The sequence below is a fragment of the Lactuca sativa genome, chromosome 1 (assembly GCF_002870075.4).
Source record: "Lactuca sativa cultivar Salinas chromosome 1, Lsat_Salinas_v11, whole genome shotgun sequence".
In the NCBI taxonomy this organism is placed as follows: domain Eukaryota; kingdom Viridiplantae; phylum Streptophyta; class Magnoliopsida; order Asterales; family Asteraceae; genus Lactuca; species Lactuca sativa.
This window is the reverse complement of record NC_056623.2, coordinates 140516569-140535457: the sequence shown is the minus strand read 5'-3', so window position 1 is coordinate 140535457 and position 18889 is coordinate 140516569. Positions and strand designations below refer to the sequence as shown.

Genomic DNA, 18889 nt, shown 5'->3' with positions numbered 1-18889 from the left:
TGGGCAGTGACCGACCAACTTGACTTCTTAGGTAACATCTCATGCTCTATTTGGGATCGATCCTGAAAAACCATTTCTATTGAGCTGCAACTGAAAGAAATCTACATGGAAATAGGTTACAAGATCAAGAAAGAAAACTACTTGTGTGTATGATATACCAAGGTAAGGAAGCTGAAAAAGAAAAGAATATATGCGTGAGTTATACACCATAAAAGAAGAAAGAAAAGAAATCATATGCGTGAGACTGAGAAGGGAGAAAGAAATCAGATGCGTATAATTCGGTAGCCAAGTAGTAAAAAATTGGGTTTTTTTCCTAATTTATTAAATGAGGAAGAAGAAGATGGAAGAGAGAGAGAGAGAGAGAGAGAGAGAGAGAGAAAGAAGGGTGGGAGTGGAAAATTCTTTTTTTTTCTTTTTTTTTTTACTTTTAAATCATAATAGCATTAACATACTTATAGAAAAAGAAAAAAAGAAATCAAAAGGGCATAACTGTCTTTTTAAGTTTTTTGGACCAAAAGCCCATAAAACCTTGATTTTGGACCTTCCATGCAAGCTGAAATTTTTTTTGAACCCTATCCAAAGTTTTTTGAATACCATAGAGACCAAATTTGCAGTTTTCTCAAAAAATAACTATCAACTGTATAGTACTTTTTATTAAAAGAAACATATCTATTACAGTTACATGTTTATTATTTTATTTAACTAATTTAACGTTTCACAAAATTTATTTTATCATTTTTTTAAAAATTTTTTTATCTTAATAACTAATTAGTTTTGTTATTACTACACTAACTTGAAAATAATGGATGAACCGGAAGACTGTTCACGGCTCATGTTTCTAGATGTCCCAAGAGTTCTTGGTATATATATATACTAGTTGTGAGACCCGTATATTATACGGGTTGATTAAAACAAAATGTTAAATAGGAATGATTAAATGAGAAGTTTATTTGAATTTGAAATAAATAAAAATTATGAGAAAAAAAAACATGCAAGAAATAAATAAATTAAAATTATTGTTTAGTTATTAGACAAGTATACTAAACAGGTTAATTATAACAAAATGTTAAACACAAAGGTTTAAACTGTAAATTTATTTGAAGTTGAAATTAAATTTAAAATTTAAAATTTGAAATTAATATCATTATGGTAAGTTTAATTTATGGAAACCAAATTAATAATATATTAGAAATGGAAAATGAAATAAATGACAAGTGGAAAATAAATATATCTCTAAATTATGACAAAATGACATGTGTCAAATTGAATGAGAGAAGGACATGTGGCAAAATCATTCTTATTTATTAGGGTATATATATATATATATATATATATATATATATATATATATATATATATATATATATATATAGGGTTAGGTTCATGTGAGACGGCCTAATTTTGTGAGACCGTGAGACACATTTTTTTTATTTTTTTTTATTTTTTTTAAAATTTTTTTTAGTTAATTCAAGTTCCGAAAATAATATTTAAAAAAAGAATTTTTTGATTTTTCCATTTATTTTTCATTTTAAAATTATTTTTAGAATATGTACAGTGTAATATTCTATTTAGAATATTTCACGTATTTTTCAAAAATTAAAATAGTCTCAAATGAACCTGAACCTATATATATATATATATATATATATATATATATATATATATATATATATATATATATATATATATATATATATATATATATATATATTATGTGTGTGTTTGTTTGATTTATCTATCTATTTTAGGGCCCAATTTTGGTCCAAACTTAATTTAGCCCAAGAAAAAATAAACAAATTTGCATGATTCTATTTGCACGTTTCAGCATTACGCTGAGGAATAGGAACGACCGAACAGATGAGGCGTGAATTAGCCGATTAGGACAGCTTATGTTGGAAGGAGTGGTGTCATGGAAATCACACTCCTCGTATGCAATAGAATCATGGGCTTCATGTCAATTTTAGGAGACTTTGTGTGGTCTTTGCCACATATTAAGTATGGTGCCATACATTTTTTTTAACAATTTAATTTAAATAAAAACTACAAATTATATATATATATATATATATATATATATATATATATATATATATATATATATATATATATATATATATATATATATATATTTCACTAGTTAAAAAAAGTTACGGGTGATTTGTTTCATCGCTTAAATATAAGCCCAAGAAATTCAAATATTTGTCATATTTTGTTCAATATGCTAAGAGTAATACAAATTATCGAATTTAATTTAAATAAAAACTAAAAAAGTTACTAATTAAATTAAATAGAAATACGTAGTAGAAGTACAAAAGTTTAAAAATTAAAAACACAAAATACATAAAAAAAATACACAAATATAGAAAAGGATGTAAAAAAAAAGAAATATATAATTAAGGGTATTATTTGAATTTCAAAAAAAAAAATTTGGAAAATAAATAAAAATAGAGAAAATGAAGAAAAGAAAGAGAAAGAGACAACCAAAAGAGAAAGAGAAAAGAGAGAGAGAAAGCAAGTGGTGCGGTCAAAAGGTGTTGTAGTTGGCTTGACCGCGGTTCGAACCGCATAGTGGGGGTGGTGTGGCCTGCATCTTACGTGGCAAACTGTGGGTGCTACCATATCCACTCCCTCAAGTCTTATGAATCCATAATCGAATCAACATCGACACCACCACCTTGTGAGTCGAGATGCCTCTATAACGGATTCAAGAATTCATCAAATGAATTGTGTACGACTTTCCATCTAGCTCTGCTCTCTTACAGTCACAATCGATTTTTCCGCTTCTAACCCTCATTTCTCTCGGACTCTCGGATTCTCCTTATCCTTTAGACTCTCGATTCTTTGTGCTGATTTCAAAACCTTGCAAGTTGCGTGATATCTTTAAGATAAACTTATAAGTTTTCAGAAACGAAAAATCATACATTCTTAAGTTCTTATAAGATATTATCTTATAAGAACTTAAGAATGTATGATTTTTCGTTTCTGAAAACTTATAGGTTTATGTATTAGATTTTTTTTGATAATTTTTTTTTCTAGATTTTTGCATCTCATTTTATGTTATATCACATTTTTGTTTCTTAGATTTCTGAAGTCGATTTATTTAGAAAAATTTGATAATCAAGAATTATAATTTATGTTTCTAGATATTTGTATGTAATTATATAATCATAAATTTTATGCTTTAGTTTTTCTCGTATTTTGCTTTTGACTTTATTCTTTCAGACTTTATGTTCCAAATTTTCTACTGTTTTATTTTATAGCTAACATTGGTAGGTGCGTCTCTACAACTATTGAGAGAAGTTTAGAGAAGTTAGAAAGAAGTTTTAGCTAAAGAAATACCTAAGTTCAGTAGGCAGAGATAAGTTTACAATTATTTAAGGTGAATATTATGTATAGATGTATAGAGAAAGATATTGATAATCTTATGTATATAGAAATAAATGTTACATAAAATTGATATTTTTAGTTTTGTATGTAAAAAGCTAGAAATTTATTGTTTTTTGTTAATATTGGTGTTGTTTTTTGTAAATATTGCGACTATATTTTTGGGTTTTGATGATATTATTGATTATTATTATTATTATTATTATAAATGGTATTTTTTTCAAGATTTTATTCTATTTGGCATCGCGATATTTTTGACATTGGGGGCTTTTTTTTCTTCTCGCTCGGGCCAATGTATGTTTGGACTAGCCCTGATTACAATCCACATGAGTTCCTTATAAAACATGCAAATTCTTCTTAATATCCCAAAGAGTCACTCAAAACACCCCTTCGATATCTTTTACTATTACTTCTGTGACATTCAAACCAACATATTATATATCTTTTCAAATGTAAAAAAAGAAAAAACAATCTTTTAGGGTCTCTATTTACGTATCAAAATTCACTTCCCTATTTGATTTTTATAATGTGATATTTTTATAATGTGATACATAAGAGCATTGACTTATGTTCCTTGAGTTAGCTTTTGATGATGCGGAACCTATCTTCAATCTTCTTTGTATATGCATTTACAAACTGCAAATCAACAACAGATTAAGTAAAATAAACAATTTTCCAGCTTCAATTACGCCAGTATAAACATATACAATCTAAGTTGGAGAACATGCATTTAGTAAATACCTCAAAATTCAACTGTGTCTTCGTTGCATGCACTCTCGCATATCCAAATTCACTTATTCTTGATAAGCTCCAACTACCAGGCTAAAATCAACGACATAGTTATATCAGTATATAGTTTTCTTTAAACACATACTTTAAATTTGTAAAACTCACTTTAGGAGGGAATCCATCTAGTCTGAATCCAGCCATTCCAATAATCGTATGAACTGGTGCTTGATAATTACTATTGTCATATGTGTCTACTCCATCAGCACCCTTCTTCGGCATTGCTAAACATTTACTTTTATACACTGCACATGTTCTTTCATAGTTATGGACATGTCCAAACATAACCAAATCCACCTTGTTTGCAACTAACAAGGGTTCAACTGCTAGGAGAAATCTAATGTCAACACTTCCACAGCTAGAATACATTGGCCTATGCCTGTAATTAATAGCAACCACAAGAATTTAATTAAGTAACATTCCATGAAAATAGTTTTATTTTAACTCCATTTCATTTCATTCATAGTTTCAAATGTATGATTTTAGGGGTGACAAATCGTGCTATCGTTTCATGTTTCTGTCTGACACGACAAGACACCACAAGGTTTTATGTAACATGAACATGACACGACATGATATCTTGTTTTTTTTTTAACTAACACGAAAACAAACGAATTAAAAAACGACAAACACGAAAAATATATCATATACTAAAAGCTAGTTTATTTAATGAATACTTTATCAAATATAACACGAAAAACACGACAAAGAACTACTAAATCGTGTCAATTTTGTGTTGAATTTTGAACACGAACACGACACGACATCGTGTTTTTTTTACAATTAACACGAACACAAATTCAAATTTCAGTTTCGTTCCAATTTCGTTTCGTGTCGTGTATTTTTGTCATGTTGTGTCATAAATTGTCACCCCTATATGATTGTATCTTACCCTGTGAATATCAGCCATGGTGTTCTTGATCGATCCACAGAAGCCATGTCACGGCTCATCCATTGATACTGTTCATTGTGACATATATGAGTCAATTATTAAAAGTCGAATGATTTTTTTTTTGGATTTACAATGTGATTGAATTATATATACCTGTTCAGAGTTTCTTGACCAATCATGTTCGGTTGAAATAACTACAAAATGCACACTTCCTTGTTCAATGGAGTACCATGGCTTATCTTTTGCTGGTGTTGGCATTGGGAAATAGCTTTCATAAGGCACACCACATTCTCCTCCTGAATCTGGTGTTATGTATAATGAGCCTGAACTCACATAGTCCCTAATTGTTGTCCAACTTTGTTAGTTTTACTATTGTACTTATCGTAAAGGGATGATAGAACCCTTTTACATGATCCTCATTCTTTAAACTAATAATTACGTATGTTTATTTCATTTTTTGTTTTTGTTTCCTTGATTGTTGCAGAATTTAATATCACTTCATTAAGTGCAAGGAAAATTATGTGTGTGAGTTGTGCAATTTAACCACTAATATTGTATTCATTCAATTAAAACATTTTTCGAAATGAACCATTTTGACATGAGTTTAACTTTTAACTATAATTTTGTGATATAGGTTTCACCATTAGTTTTCCAAGTTAACCATTTAAATTTTCTAATCAAACCATAAAAGTTTAAAATATTTTTTCAAATTAATCATTTTGACCTGAGTCATTTTGCTAATAATTTTTCAAATTAACATTTGACATGTTATATCATGTCAAAATGAAAATTGGAAATAATGTTTGAAACGATCTCTGTTTGATAGTAAATATATTAGTTTTCACCAGTAATATTCTAAAGGTTGAATGTCATAATGGTTTAAAAACTTTTTTGTATCACAAAAACTATTGTTTTAAAAATAGTACTATCATAAGATATGATGAAACTTCAACTTTTTGTTCATAAAATACGCTTATTAATATGGCTTTTAATGGTATTTTATGAACAAAACATATGATTTGCTTACATTCTGATTTTATTTTTATAAATCAATGATGTTTTGTTAAAAAAAAAAAAACAAGTATTTCATTTCCAATTTATGAGGTTAACCTTATCCGAAATATCCAATTTGAAAGGCTATACCAAGTCCAAATAGTTAATTTGTAAAAAATGTCCAAGACTTTTATAGTTTGATTGGAAAAAATAAAGTGCATTCCGTTAAATGGCAAAATTTCCCAAAAAAAGAATTGTTTGTTTGCAATTTGCCTTTTCATTATTATGGAATTTAAGCAAGAATTTCCAGCAAATGAATCTTTTAATGTCTAGTTATACGATCATACCTTTCATGGTTTCCAATTGCAGTCATATAAGAAACTTGTGAAGCCACAGGTGTAATAAGGTGAAGGAAGAAATCCCACTCCACTAGAAAACCTGTCGCATAACTTATATCCCCAATATGGAATATGGAATCCACATTTCCTGATGATATTTCATTAGCCATGGCTTGAGTCACAGCTATTGACCCGGGCTATATACATATTTATCAATAACAATATATTTAAAACAAGATTCATAACTTTAGAGAATAATAATTTTTTTGAATAATCAAGTTGTTGCAATCCAAATGATTTTTACCTGAATATAGTGTTCAATTGAAGCGTCTCTAGGGGCCTTTCCCATATCTCCAAATGCAAGGAATTTGAGTTCATTTGATCCTCCACTAGGTGGAGTTTTGAAGTTAATTTTAGCACTCCAACCAGCCGAATTGCTGGAAAATTATTTAAAAAAATGAAAACGTTAAATATATCAGCCACATTCATCCATCTCTTGTTTTCACATTACATCGGTTTTCTTTTACGAATTCGATTTTATATAGAAATTAATAATCAGAAAACTATAGGGTATAACAACGTGCTTTACTAGTTTTACCAATATAAACAATATACAGTAGTATACATGCATTTTTTTTACCAAGAAGATGATATTAATTGCAGTTTTTTTTTACGAATAATAGCAATATGGAACTCATGATAGCATGTAATTACATTTTCTTTACATATAAAAGCAATGTAGTTACATTTTTAATCATAATGGCAATGTACTACAAATTCTTTAATGATAACATTTGAAGTAAAATGTTGATATTGGTAGCAAAATGAAAGCAAATTGCTATTATAGGTAAAAAATAAAGTGCGTTCTTAGTATTGGTAAAATAAATACAACTACATTGCTAGTATGGGTAAAAATAAAGTATTTTTCCTATATAGGTAGCAAGTGAAAAGTGTGTTGTTATTCTCCACAATTTGCTATATAAAAATTGATATAATATTAGTTTACCTTCCATATCTGTATGAGAAACGTGTAGAAGGCTTTAATCCAGTCATTACAGCAGAATGAATGTATCCTGGATCATGCCAGCCAAAATCTACTGCGGGGCTTGGTAATGCAGAAGCTTCATATTTCCAAAACATGAAAAGAAATTTGGAGTAATTTAGTTTTAATTGTTAACAACTAATTAAATATAATGACACATATGTACTTGTTAGAAAACCAAAATACCAAGATTTCAAGACTATTATCTCTAAATTAGGATGCAAGAAATTAAAAAAATCATATTGAACGATAATTGGTGGTCGTGGATAAAGATAAAAGTGACATTGAATTATAATGAAACATAGATAATAAAATTAAATATAAGAACTCACTGCACATGCTATCTTGGGAAAATGTAGTAACACGTGAAGTTTGTGATTTCCCATTCGCGTATTGAACTTGTTGAGGGTTCTTGTCTCCACTCACCCATGTTAATCTCATCTGGACATGAGAGCATTGGTTTTTAATATGAATCATTACTTTAACGGAATATTTCATAGAATAGCAACATACTTTACTTTCTCTACTAGAGAAATGTACATTATTTTTATACATAGTAGCAACGTAATTACATTTCTTTTTTAGATACGAGTAATGTACTTTAATTTTAACCTAAAATAACAATTTACTTGCGTTTTCTACTTGTTACATATTCATGTTATATGTAAAGAAATGAAAGTACATTGCTATTATTAGTAAAAAAAATTGTAATCATATTGATTTTATATGTAAAGAAAATATAATTGCATTGCTTTTATATGAGTTACATATTGTTATAATTGCTTGTGAGAAAATGTAATATGAAGCTATTATGGGCACATATAACATAAATAGAAGCATATTGCTATTATGTCTAAAAAGTAAAGTAGATTGTTGATATTGGTCAAAAAGAGTAATTTAAGTTGTTATTTCTTGAAAACTACATAAAGTATATTGAACTATAGGTGCTTACTGATGTCCCTGTAGAATCAACACTAGAGAGATGCCCATATAATGGTTTCTTTGGATTTGAAAACTTGAGAAGTTCAGATGTTGCTAAAACACAAGGTGTTTGAAATCCAGCACCAAAGAAGACAAATTGAATGTCAGTTCTAATGTTGATAACATGAAATGTGATTGAGGCACTACATGTTGTCACCAGGCACTTTCCCATTTGATCATATTTTTTACATTCCTTCTTCTTGCATCCGATATAGCCTGGATCATTGCTTACAAATTGTGCCTGCATTTTATTCAAAATTTAATTAACTTCCAAGAGCATCTAAAACCGTTGGCAATGCATTAATTACTTTTTGCATGAACTATGTTCCTTGAAGTTCTGCAGTTATACTTTTCTTCGAAGTCATTTCTGTAAATGGGACAAAATAGGGTATATGATAACTGTAGATAAATGTGCAACTAAACAAAAAGTCCAGGGACCATTTCTGTCAATAGGGAAAAGAAGTTGAAGTTGACTATATATAGATACACATCAGTAGAGTATAAGTTCAAGATTTTGTTTTCTTCTTTGTCTTCTCTCATTGTACTTCTATCTAACCATTAAGAAATAAAAAGTAACCTCAATTCTTGGCTAGTGTTAAGTGTTGTTAATTTCTTAAGATCTTCATAATTTCTGAGTTTGGCTTCCGCAATCATAACAATACATCATGTCACGTCAGCAGGCAACCAGATTGATCAGTCAAGTGGTCAAAATTGTAACAAACTAGAAACGCAGTGTCAATTTCGAGCCAAAAAAATAACGCAGTGTCAAAATCAAATTTTCTTGTAAACTTAATTAGCTGACATTTGTGGTGTTTACCCTAAGTATTAACCCCAAATATGAAGATTTCAATAACCACCGAAACATATACCAAAAACTGCCACCTGGCACTCTAGAATATGTTCTAGACGCAATGCATAACTGAATTTTGAATATGACACACAAACCTAAAACCGTAAGTAACTAGACCTATGTGGATGCATGGTGATTAGTGGGAAAAGATTTAAATTTTTTCTGAGGGATTGATAGCGTGAGCATTAAGAATACCAACTTTATGCACTTTTGCTCATCTTTATCATTTTTTTCAACTTATCCTCCACTTTTCCACCAAACGCACTAGGCAGCCTAACATTTTATGACATAGTCCTCTTTATAATCACATGCGCACAAAAGACACTTGTAAAAAGGAATAAGTTCACACAGAACTCTTACAAGTGCTTGCTTCTACTCATCACATGTGGTTCGATTTGCAATATTCACATTCATGTTGTTAGCTGATATTCAATGAAAAGCAACTCCGGTGTATAAAGCATCCATGTGTAGTGAGGGGTCCCCACTAAAAGGGTTAAATGTAGGCAAACCGTATCCTTTATTTTATTTTATTATTTTGTAAGAGACTACTTCGGGTACTTAACTCAAAGTCAGACGCAACTATGTAATAAAGTTATTTACATGTGGAATTTGCAAATTCAATTACTTCGAAAAAGAAGCCAGGATCATTTTTATTGGTGGACTTTTTTTTGGTTATTTATTTATTTTTTATTACTTTTTTTAGAACGACAAATCTATTCTACTCCTAAATTATTTCCTAATTTCAACCTCTATAAGGGAAGACAACACCGATGGGTTAAAAGACTTTTGGTTTTGGTTAAATTAAGAGTAAATTACACGAATGGTCCCTATGGTTTGATGTAATTTACGTGTTTGGTCTCTAACTTATTTATTTAACTCAGAAGGTCCCAACAGTTTGTTTTTGTTACAAGCTTGGTCCCTACTGTTTGTTTTTTGTTATGCATTTGGTCCCTGTCTTACCTAAAAAGCCGATTATTTAAATAGAAAAAAATAGTGGGATAAATAAAGTAAGGTGAAGAGTGGGGTTAGAAGTCTGTTTATTTAAATAAATTAAAAAAGCAAGGGCAAAGTTCTCTTTTTAGGTAAGACAAGGACTAGACGTGTAACAAAAACAAACAGTACGGACCTTCCTAGTTAAAAAGATAAATTAAGGACCAAACGTGCAAATTATCATAAACCATAAAGACCATTTGTGTAATTTACTCTTAAATTAATTAACAAGTGAATATGAACAAGTCAAAGAAACTAGATTGTGTTTTTATATTAATCATTAAGAACACGATTTGCCTCTTTTTATTTTTTTTTAATAATAGGGAGGCGATATTTTATTATTGATACTAGTCAAATATGCCATTGATGTTAAAAAAAAAAAATCCAAGATGTATATATAGTACTTGTAATTTAATGGTTAATTTGTAACTCAAACTTCGCACCTTTAGGTTATGATAAATATAGTGCCCACCATTTGATCAAGCTTGACTTCCTTTTTCCTAATATAATATAATATTACACAAGACTTCCTTTTTTCGTATAGGCCATCCGATATTTGATCCGATGGTAATGTTGGATTTTACGGATAAAAAAACTAACCCCATGACTCAACTATATTAGTAATGAATGAGCTCCTATACACAAATGAAGATAAGAGATAAGAAATACATCCCCATGCTATTCTGAGGGCAGAACATAGCCCGAAATTGAAACCCCCAATACATCTACTCCTATCGTCTCTAGTAAATGGTATGTGTAACTTTTATTACCCTCCTTTTATTGTTTTCCTTTATTTCCTTGTTATATGAGTTGATCTAAACTAAACACTTCAACTTCATTGAATCGTAGTTACTTCGCTAAACAAAAGAACTAGAGTACATATATTTATGCCACATATTCAAATGTAAGTATATATTAAAACAATAATTAATTAATGAAAAGTACACAAATAAAAACTATAGTGTTTGGTTTTCAGCTATCAATATCAGTTACAAGTTATTGATTATAAGCTTGGAGTTATTTTTACCAAACACATTTCTTATTATATGGGGTGTTTGGATAAATAGTTTTTAATTTATTAGCTTATTGCTTATTTGCTTATTGTGGTGAGAATAAACATTTTTTTTTTTAAAATGTGTTTGGATTAACTTATTGCGGTGGGAATAAGCAATAAGCATTTAAGTGTTTGGCAAAATAAAACAGTTTATATGAGCAATAAGCAATAAGCAGCCTATTTTTTCCCTATCCAAACACCCCTATATTTGTCACATAAGCTTTTCATAAACTATTATCTCATTTTCTATAAATACATAATTTATCTTCATCTCTATGAAATGATTAATAAAACCCCTATCTTATTTGTCTTCTTTAAGAACACATAAATAGTTATAAAAATAGAAGACATCATTGAAAATACTCCAGAACAATAGTTCAAAATTTAATATTGTATTTCCATAGCCATGTATAGTTTTATAAGTCGTTGGAGCAATAGTTACAATTACTCACCCAACAAAACCAATAACTTTAATTTTCAAATAACAAAACCTTTAGAACAAACTACAATTAGAGGTTATTTGGCTTAGAAAAAAAGTCCTAGTATTTGGTGACGTGCATATTGATTTCCTTTTATAATACAACAATACAAGTAAGTAAGGAAATACAAAACAAACTTTCCTAAGCTATGCCGTATTAGATTTGAGAAAAGTCAATGTATTGAATGATGTGTATATAGATCTTCTTTATAATACAACAATGCAAGTTAATAAGACCATCCAGTATGGATAGCCTGATTGCCTTCGTGATTGAGCTGACCACGGCAGTGCACACCATCTCGGCCGGTAGTGGTTCATGGTTTTCGTGGTGGTTCGTTGTGCATATCACGAATTGAAACGAACAATCCTATTGGCTTTGTTTGCAACGACTACATTTTCATTTGTAACATATACTTTTATTTTTAATTTTTTTTACCTTTCAAACATATTAAACCTCTTTCTATAAATACCACACTTTCTATTATACTCACATAATTTTTCTTTCTTTTCTCACAATCACACACTTGTCTTGCATTATCATTCAAAACTAATGGCTCCTAAAATGATGAATTGGTCAGAAAATGAAGAAGAAAATTTAGCATGAGCATGGGGTAGCGGATTCAGAAAACTCATATAATATAATTGTTGGATTAGGTGTCTAAGCTCATAACTATAACTGGGATGTACTTGATCCGATAGTAGCATGATCCTTTTGGGTTGCCGTCACCAGTGCAATTTGATAGGATAGACTTTTGAGAATAAGGTTATTTGTGATTTATTAATATAATATAAGTATAATATATTAACTGATAAATCATATTATTTAATTAGTATTGATCAATAATTAATTTAGTGATCAAAAGAGACTAATTAAATATACGGAGACTGATTAAGTAAATCAATGATTCTTATAGTGTGGGTCAATGATCCATGGTTAAGTAGGATGTGTTAAACCAATATGATAGTCCATGGAGGTTTAACCCATGGAGCCTATGTAATATAAAGGGTCATAGTGCATTAAAGTTTGCATGGATGTAACCCTAGCTTTTGTAACACTATAAAAGGAACCCCCTAGAGCCAAAATTAGTTGCCTCATTCATTCTAAGAGAGTGATAATTGATTTTGAGCTAACTAGTTTGTTCTCTCAAGTCTCCTCTTGCATTTGGTGTTTGTGACACATTAGAGTCATCACACTTGAGGCGCTAAAGCTTTCAAGGCCAAGAACTTCAAACTACATAAGAGGTATTCATCAAACTATGAGTTTTATATTGTATATCCTCTATTGTGTGCTAGTTAGGATGTATGTTTTAGAAACCAAAAGTTTTAAAGAGTTACAAAAATTGCCCTCAAGTGTTGGAATTTATAAAATCTCACTAATGAAACATTTAATTTCATACCTTAGAATTTTAAAAGTTTAAAATAAACCCTTATACTATTATGATATTATAAGTTTAATAATATATATATATATATATATATATATATATATATATATATATATATATATATATATAAAAGACAAGTCAGTGTTACCGTTAGTAAGCCTCATTCATGAAGCCGGTCTATAAGGAGGGTATAAGGTTACTGCCAATAAAATGATGGTTTAATTAGTTTCCACTCTCACCCACCGCTTCTTTGATTGGTGGAGGGTCGTTAGCCGAATGGGTATGATATGACATTAATTCTCATTAAAAGTATAATAATAATTATAAAGTAACTAAACATTTACTAAATTTCCAATCTTAGTTACTTTAGGAAAAATGTAAAAATGGTGCTATTTAATGAAATTGCACTTTGCACCTTAGTAAGTCATTAGTGGAGCGTGTATGGTTAACCGACACATTAATAGGGGACTGCCAAGGGTGGCAAAGGGTAGTTAGATGTTAATCTTAGATCAATGGAGCGTGTGTGGTTAACTGACACATTGATTAGGTGATTTTTAACATTAAGAGCACTAAACACGTTTGCATTGTTATTCACAACTTGTTTGTGATCCTCGGCATCTCAGCCACAAACTTGAAGGGCACAATCGAGATTTAAACATGCCATTGAAAAGTTCAATGAATCTCAAAAGAATCTAGGAATTTCAATACAATAAAAAACTTAATAATCAATTTTTTTTTTCATGGTGGAAAATTGGTAAATCGTCATTTACCTACTTTCAAATATTTTGCGATTGGATTACGGCATCCGTCTTCCGAATTGTAAAATATTGTATTGGGTCCTAGCCTTAATATTTCATTTGGGAGCAATGTTAAGGATTCTCATCCTAATCTAACCTTTGTTCTTTTTCTTTTCAGATGTCAATCCCTTACAATGCTTCAGGCTCCAACCCTTCTAGCTCATTCTCCCCTATGAACTTGGTTGGGAGAACTATCTTTGATGGGTCAAACTTTAATGATTGGATAAGAAACATCCGTATGGCCCTTTGCTATAAGGACAAAGAATATATCCTCTATAAAGAGCTGAAGGAGATTGATGAACAAACTGCTACTCCCGAACAAATCGAGGAATACACGGTTCAAGAGAAGGACGCGACAAATGTGTCATGCATTATGATTGCTACCATGACTGTTGAGCTTCAAAAGTCCTATGAGGACTTCTGACCCTTCGAAATGCACCAAGATTTGATAGAAGGTACCATCAAAGTGCTCGGCAGGAAAGGTATGAGATCATTGCCTCCATGATCACAACCAAAATGAAGGCTGGAGAGTCCAACACGACCTACTTGCAAAAGATGTAGAGATATGTGGACCGCTTGGTAAAATTGAATGCCAATTTTGATGAAGAATTGGCCATTGACATCATCATACATTCGTTGCCTTCTTGTTATGATCAGTTTTGTATGACCTATCATATGAACAAGGAGGATGTCACTCTTAGCAAGCTTCAATGCCTTCTAAGAACTGCAAAAAGCAACTTAAGAGGCAAGTCAGTTGTACCTACTCCTACTACTGTTGCCCCTGTTCTAGAATTGGACATGGGAAAGGGAAGAAGATGAAGAATCCTTCTAAGAGTCGCAATGGAAATTCTCTTGATGGATCCTCTTCCAGTAGGACCAAACTTGGTTCTGCTAATCCCTCTATCAATCCAAAGGATGCAGAGTGCTTCCATTGTCATGAAAAAGGGGATTGGAAACAAAATTGCCCCAAATACTTGCAGGACATTAAGGATGGGAAGATAAAGCTCACATTCATAGGTATTTACACTATTCTTTCTAATAATTCATCACATTCTAATTCTTGGGTTTGATACAGGTATTTACATTATTCTTTCTAATAAACCTATCCGAATTTTAGACACTTAACTGCTTAAGTCTTAAAAATCCAAATGAAAATTAAAAACATTCATAAAAACATGTTCAAACTAAACATTAATACAAACATAGATAATTCTTATTATATAATACTTATTAAATATTGATACTTATACATTTAAAAATTATATATATATATATATATATATATATATATATATATATATATATATATATATATATATAATTAAAAATATAAACGGGTTGGCGGGTTAACCAGTGGTTGATGAGAAACTCATATATGACCCGTTTAATAAACGGGTCGGCGGGCTGAAAAACTCAACCCAAACTCATTTATTTCGTGTCGTGTTGTGGGTTGTGTCGAAAATTGTCAGCCGTAGATCCAATAAGTAGTCAATCTATAATAGAAAATTGCATGGTTCCTTAACTAAATGAAGCCAAAAAACGGAATGCTCAACATTACTTGTGGCGGGTCGATTCAATCCGAACTAGTAAAAACCAACAAATTTGCAAAAAAACAAAAAAGAACACCCAATTTGCAAAAAACCGTGTTCAACTGGAACGAGCGAACCTCTAAAACCAGTAAAAACCAACATACTTGACCCCTAAAACAAGTATTAAAAAAACTTTACTTTACACAATCTCATTTCTTTTTAAAATGCTCATTTACAACAAACCAACGATATGTGAGCAATTATGTTGCTTTTCAAGTTTCCCTATAACCTTTCAGTAATTTTTTATAACACTAAACAATTAGAATCTTTTTCTTGTTATCTTTAATGAGGGATATGTTTTGATAAACATTAACCATTTTCTTATCTTTTTCTCTTTATCTTTAATATGAGATGTTTTGATAAACATTAACCATTTGCTTTGTAAATTTAAGTATAAACCTTCTACTTTTTTTGGTTGTTTATTTTGTCAAATAATATAAAGTTACTGTTTTCTTCGAGACAGGTTCTAAAAGTCTTTCTATATAAATATTAAATAAAATTAAAAAATTAGATGGGTGCTCAAACAACCTTGGTAAATGCTAAATTAACCACGAATCCAATATATTTTGAAGCATACAACGTGACATCTCATGGCAAAGGATGAAAAACCTCCAACTACTTCATACGCAACTGCTTCTATTCATAATATCTTCTATGTCGTCACTTGAAAGTGTCGCAAACAAACCGTACGTGTACGCCTATATTTGGGACATGATATGCTACATAACAAAAATGTCCCCTTAATATATGTTATGATTAACTAGGAGTCATAATCTTAATGGGAAAACGAAGCCACAATAGCACGGAATTTTCCCGTCCACTCACGACAAAAATACTAAAACTTTGTTTATACATATTACCAAGTAAATATAATTAAATTTATAAGTCTTTTTAAAAAATAACTTTATCGTAAAAAAAACAAGTAAACGCTTGTTTAAATTAAAAAAGTATAATATTTGTTTTTGATATGTAGTTTAAAATATATTGATTTAATATTTATTACATATTTTGAAAAAAGAAACACTTATATATATAGATAAAACTATAAATGTGAGATTGGATTGTATTAAGATCTTAAGATCCTAGTCGGGATAATAAGATTTCACTATAGATTTTTTTTTTAAATAGATCATCCTACCGAGTTTGAGATTGTTTAGATCCTAGTCGGGATAATAAAATTTCACTATGGATTTTTTTTAAAATAGATCCTATTGAGTTTGAGATTGTTTTTTACTTGTAGGATTCTAAAATCATAAAAGCTTAAGATCATAAGATCTTAAGATCAAGATCAAGATCAAGATCATAATAATAATGATATAGATCATAGTATACATTTTATGGTTGCTAAATGTTATCAGGTAAATAGCTAAGTTTTAGGAATTAAAGTGCTCCTGCAATTATTTCTTCTCATCAGATGAGATGAAAATATGCGTAAAAAAGAAAGAAAAAAAAATTAAAAGAAGGAATTAATGGATTTCACATATTATATTTTATGTGTAAGAGGATGAATAAAAATCAAATGTAAAATGTGTAAGAGAATGAATAAAAATGAAATGTAAAATGATATTTGAAATTTTCATTTTAATATGCCTGAGAAGGGCCTTTCGTAAGGCATATTTACTTTTTGCAGCGACATATGCCACTAACCTACGACAGTCATTAATTCGTTATTTAATAGTATATTGTTCACTACATCATTACATTATTGCGGTATATATTATATTATTACTTATATTACATATATCGTTATTTAATTCGTTATTGTTACATTGATAATTAGAAAATACACAAACTTTGCTTAAATTAAAATCAAAATTACAAATTGTGCATTACCTGTTTAACATTATTATTGGATTATTAAATTAAATAAATAGTTTTTTATTTACAAAATATAGTAATAACTTTTTAAATATATCACCAATTTGGTAGAAATTGTCAACACCCGAATTAAAACCTAGGACCTCAAATCTGAGGGACAAATCTTCTATCAAGTTGGATAATCCCATATTAGCACGAAAGTAATAACAAAAATTAGAAGGATATTTAATTTGTCATTAGGTATATTAATAACAACTTTTTATTAATTAAATGACAACTTACTACATTACTGTTTATAGCGCAAATCATAATTATCTAAGATGTGCGAGTTAAAACCACTTTTTTCAAATATATATGTATGTAACAGCAGTGTTGTGAATGCTAAATGTAAAACGGACACTAATTAATTAAAAAAAATTGCATTGATTGATAATTAGAAGACTTATACCTTCACTGGATAATGGCAGAGAAGCGGTTGTGCACTCAAATCACCCGTCTGCTGATAAAGAATAACGTTTTGAGGGCAAGCGTTAATGCTGCATGGCATTTTAATTAATTAATAACCCAATTATTTTTTCAAATTAACCATAATTACACAAACATCTACTTACATACATAAATATACATAAACTTACTTGGCATTTGAAGGTGTTATCATACCAACCCAATCACTCTTGGAAGGAAGCAACACACCACTAACAGTCACTGTGATCATCTGGTCATCTAAAAGCTCAGATTTTGAGTTTACTTGTATTTTCCGATATGGGTTTTTGCCCAAACAAGCTCCAAGTTTTCTTCTATTTACAAGTCGAAAATCTGATATTGCAGTATAGTTCTGAAACCCATCCATGGAGTCCAATAGCTTCGTATGTGACAAAGGAGAAACTGAAGAAGATGATGCATGATGTAACAAAGAAATGGAACAAGATAAGAAAAATGTAAACCACATGGTAGAATGGAGTGAAGGAGTTGTGATAAAAATAGGAATTAAACAGTTGGAGGGGAATTTATGGGCATTGTAGCATGTAGATCCTAAAAGTATGGATGCAAGTCCTTTTATAATAGCTTAGTGTAAACTAAGATGGCGTCTACAAGTCAATTTTCTTAGGGTGCTTCACCCAAAGGCAAACGTGCAAATGGATAAATTTAAAATATAATAAATAATGACAAAAAACATTAGTTGTTCTTGATAAATATTGACGAATGCCGAATGAAAGCATATTGGAGAATTGCGTAGAGGATTGCAAAAATAATAATTGATGCAGGATGAGTGTATTTTTGGTAGATATATCGGAATCAATATATATTCAAAATAAGACTAAAACAATTAAAATCTAGGACAAATTATACAAACGGTCTATGTGTTTGGGGTAATTTTCACAGTTGTTTGGTATTTTTTTTTTAATTTTATTTTGACGGTACCCAATAAATGTTTTTGTTTCGAATTTGGTAATTAATCAATGTAAAATGAGTGATTTACTTCATCATAATACATCGTTTTGTTTCACATAT

The 18889-nt window shown here is 29.8% G+C and overlaps 1 protein-coding gene across 1 annotated transcript; it reads right to left on the bottom strand.

The window, feature by feature from the left end:
* Positions 1-3719: 3719 nt before the first annotated feature.
* On the bottom strand, positions 3720-18472 carry LOC111921792 (nucleotide pyrophosphatase/phosphodiesterase). The gene is made up of 12 exons (XM_023917370.3): positions 18013-18472; positions 17826-17913; positions 8388-8657; positions 7768-7876; positions 7400-7514; positions 6698-6830; positions 6403-6590; positions 5216-5402; positions 5063-5130; positions 4279-4549; positions 4126-4206; positions 3720-4020 (listed from the first exon to the last, which is right to left on the bottom strand). Exons 1-12 carry the CDS (start codon positions 18324-18326, stop codon positions 3964-3966), a joined length of 1881 nt encoding a protein of 626 aa, XP_023773138.1. The 5' UTR covers positions 18327-18472; the 3' UTR covers positions 3720-3963.
* Positions 18473-18889: the final 417 nt, after the last annotated feature.

Coding starts and splice junctions, on each gene's coding strand:
- LOC111921792 (XM_023917370.3), bottom strand. CDS start 18,326: ATGTGGTTTACATTTTTCTTATCTTGTTCCATTTCTTTGTTACATCAT. Junction 8,658..17,825: donor TCTGCCATTATCCAGTGAAG/GTATAAGTCTTC, acceptor AATAAAATGCAG/GCACAATTTGTAAGCAATGA. Junction 6,591..6,697: donor CAATTGAACACTATATTCAG/GTAAAAATCATT, acceptor ATATGTATATAG/CCCGGGTCAATAGCTGTGAC.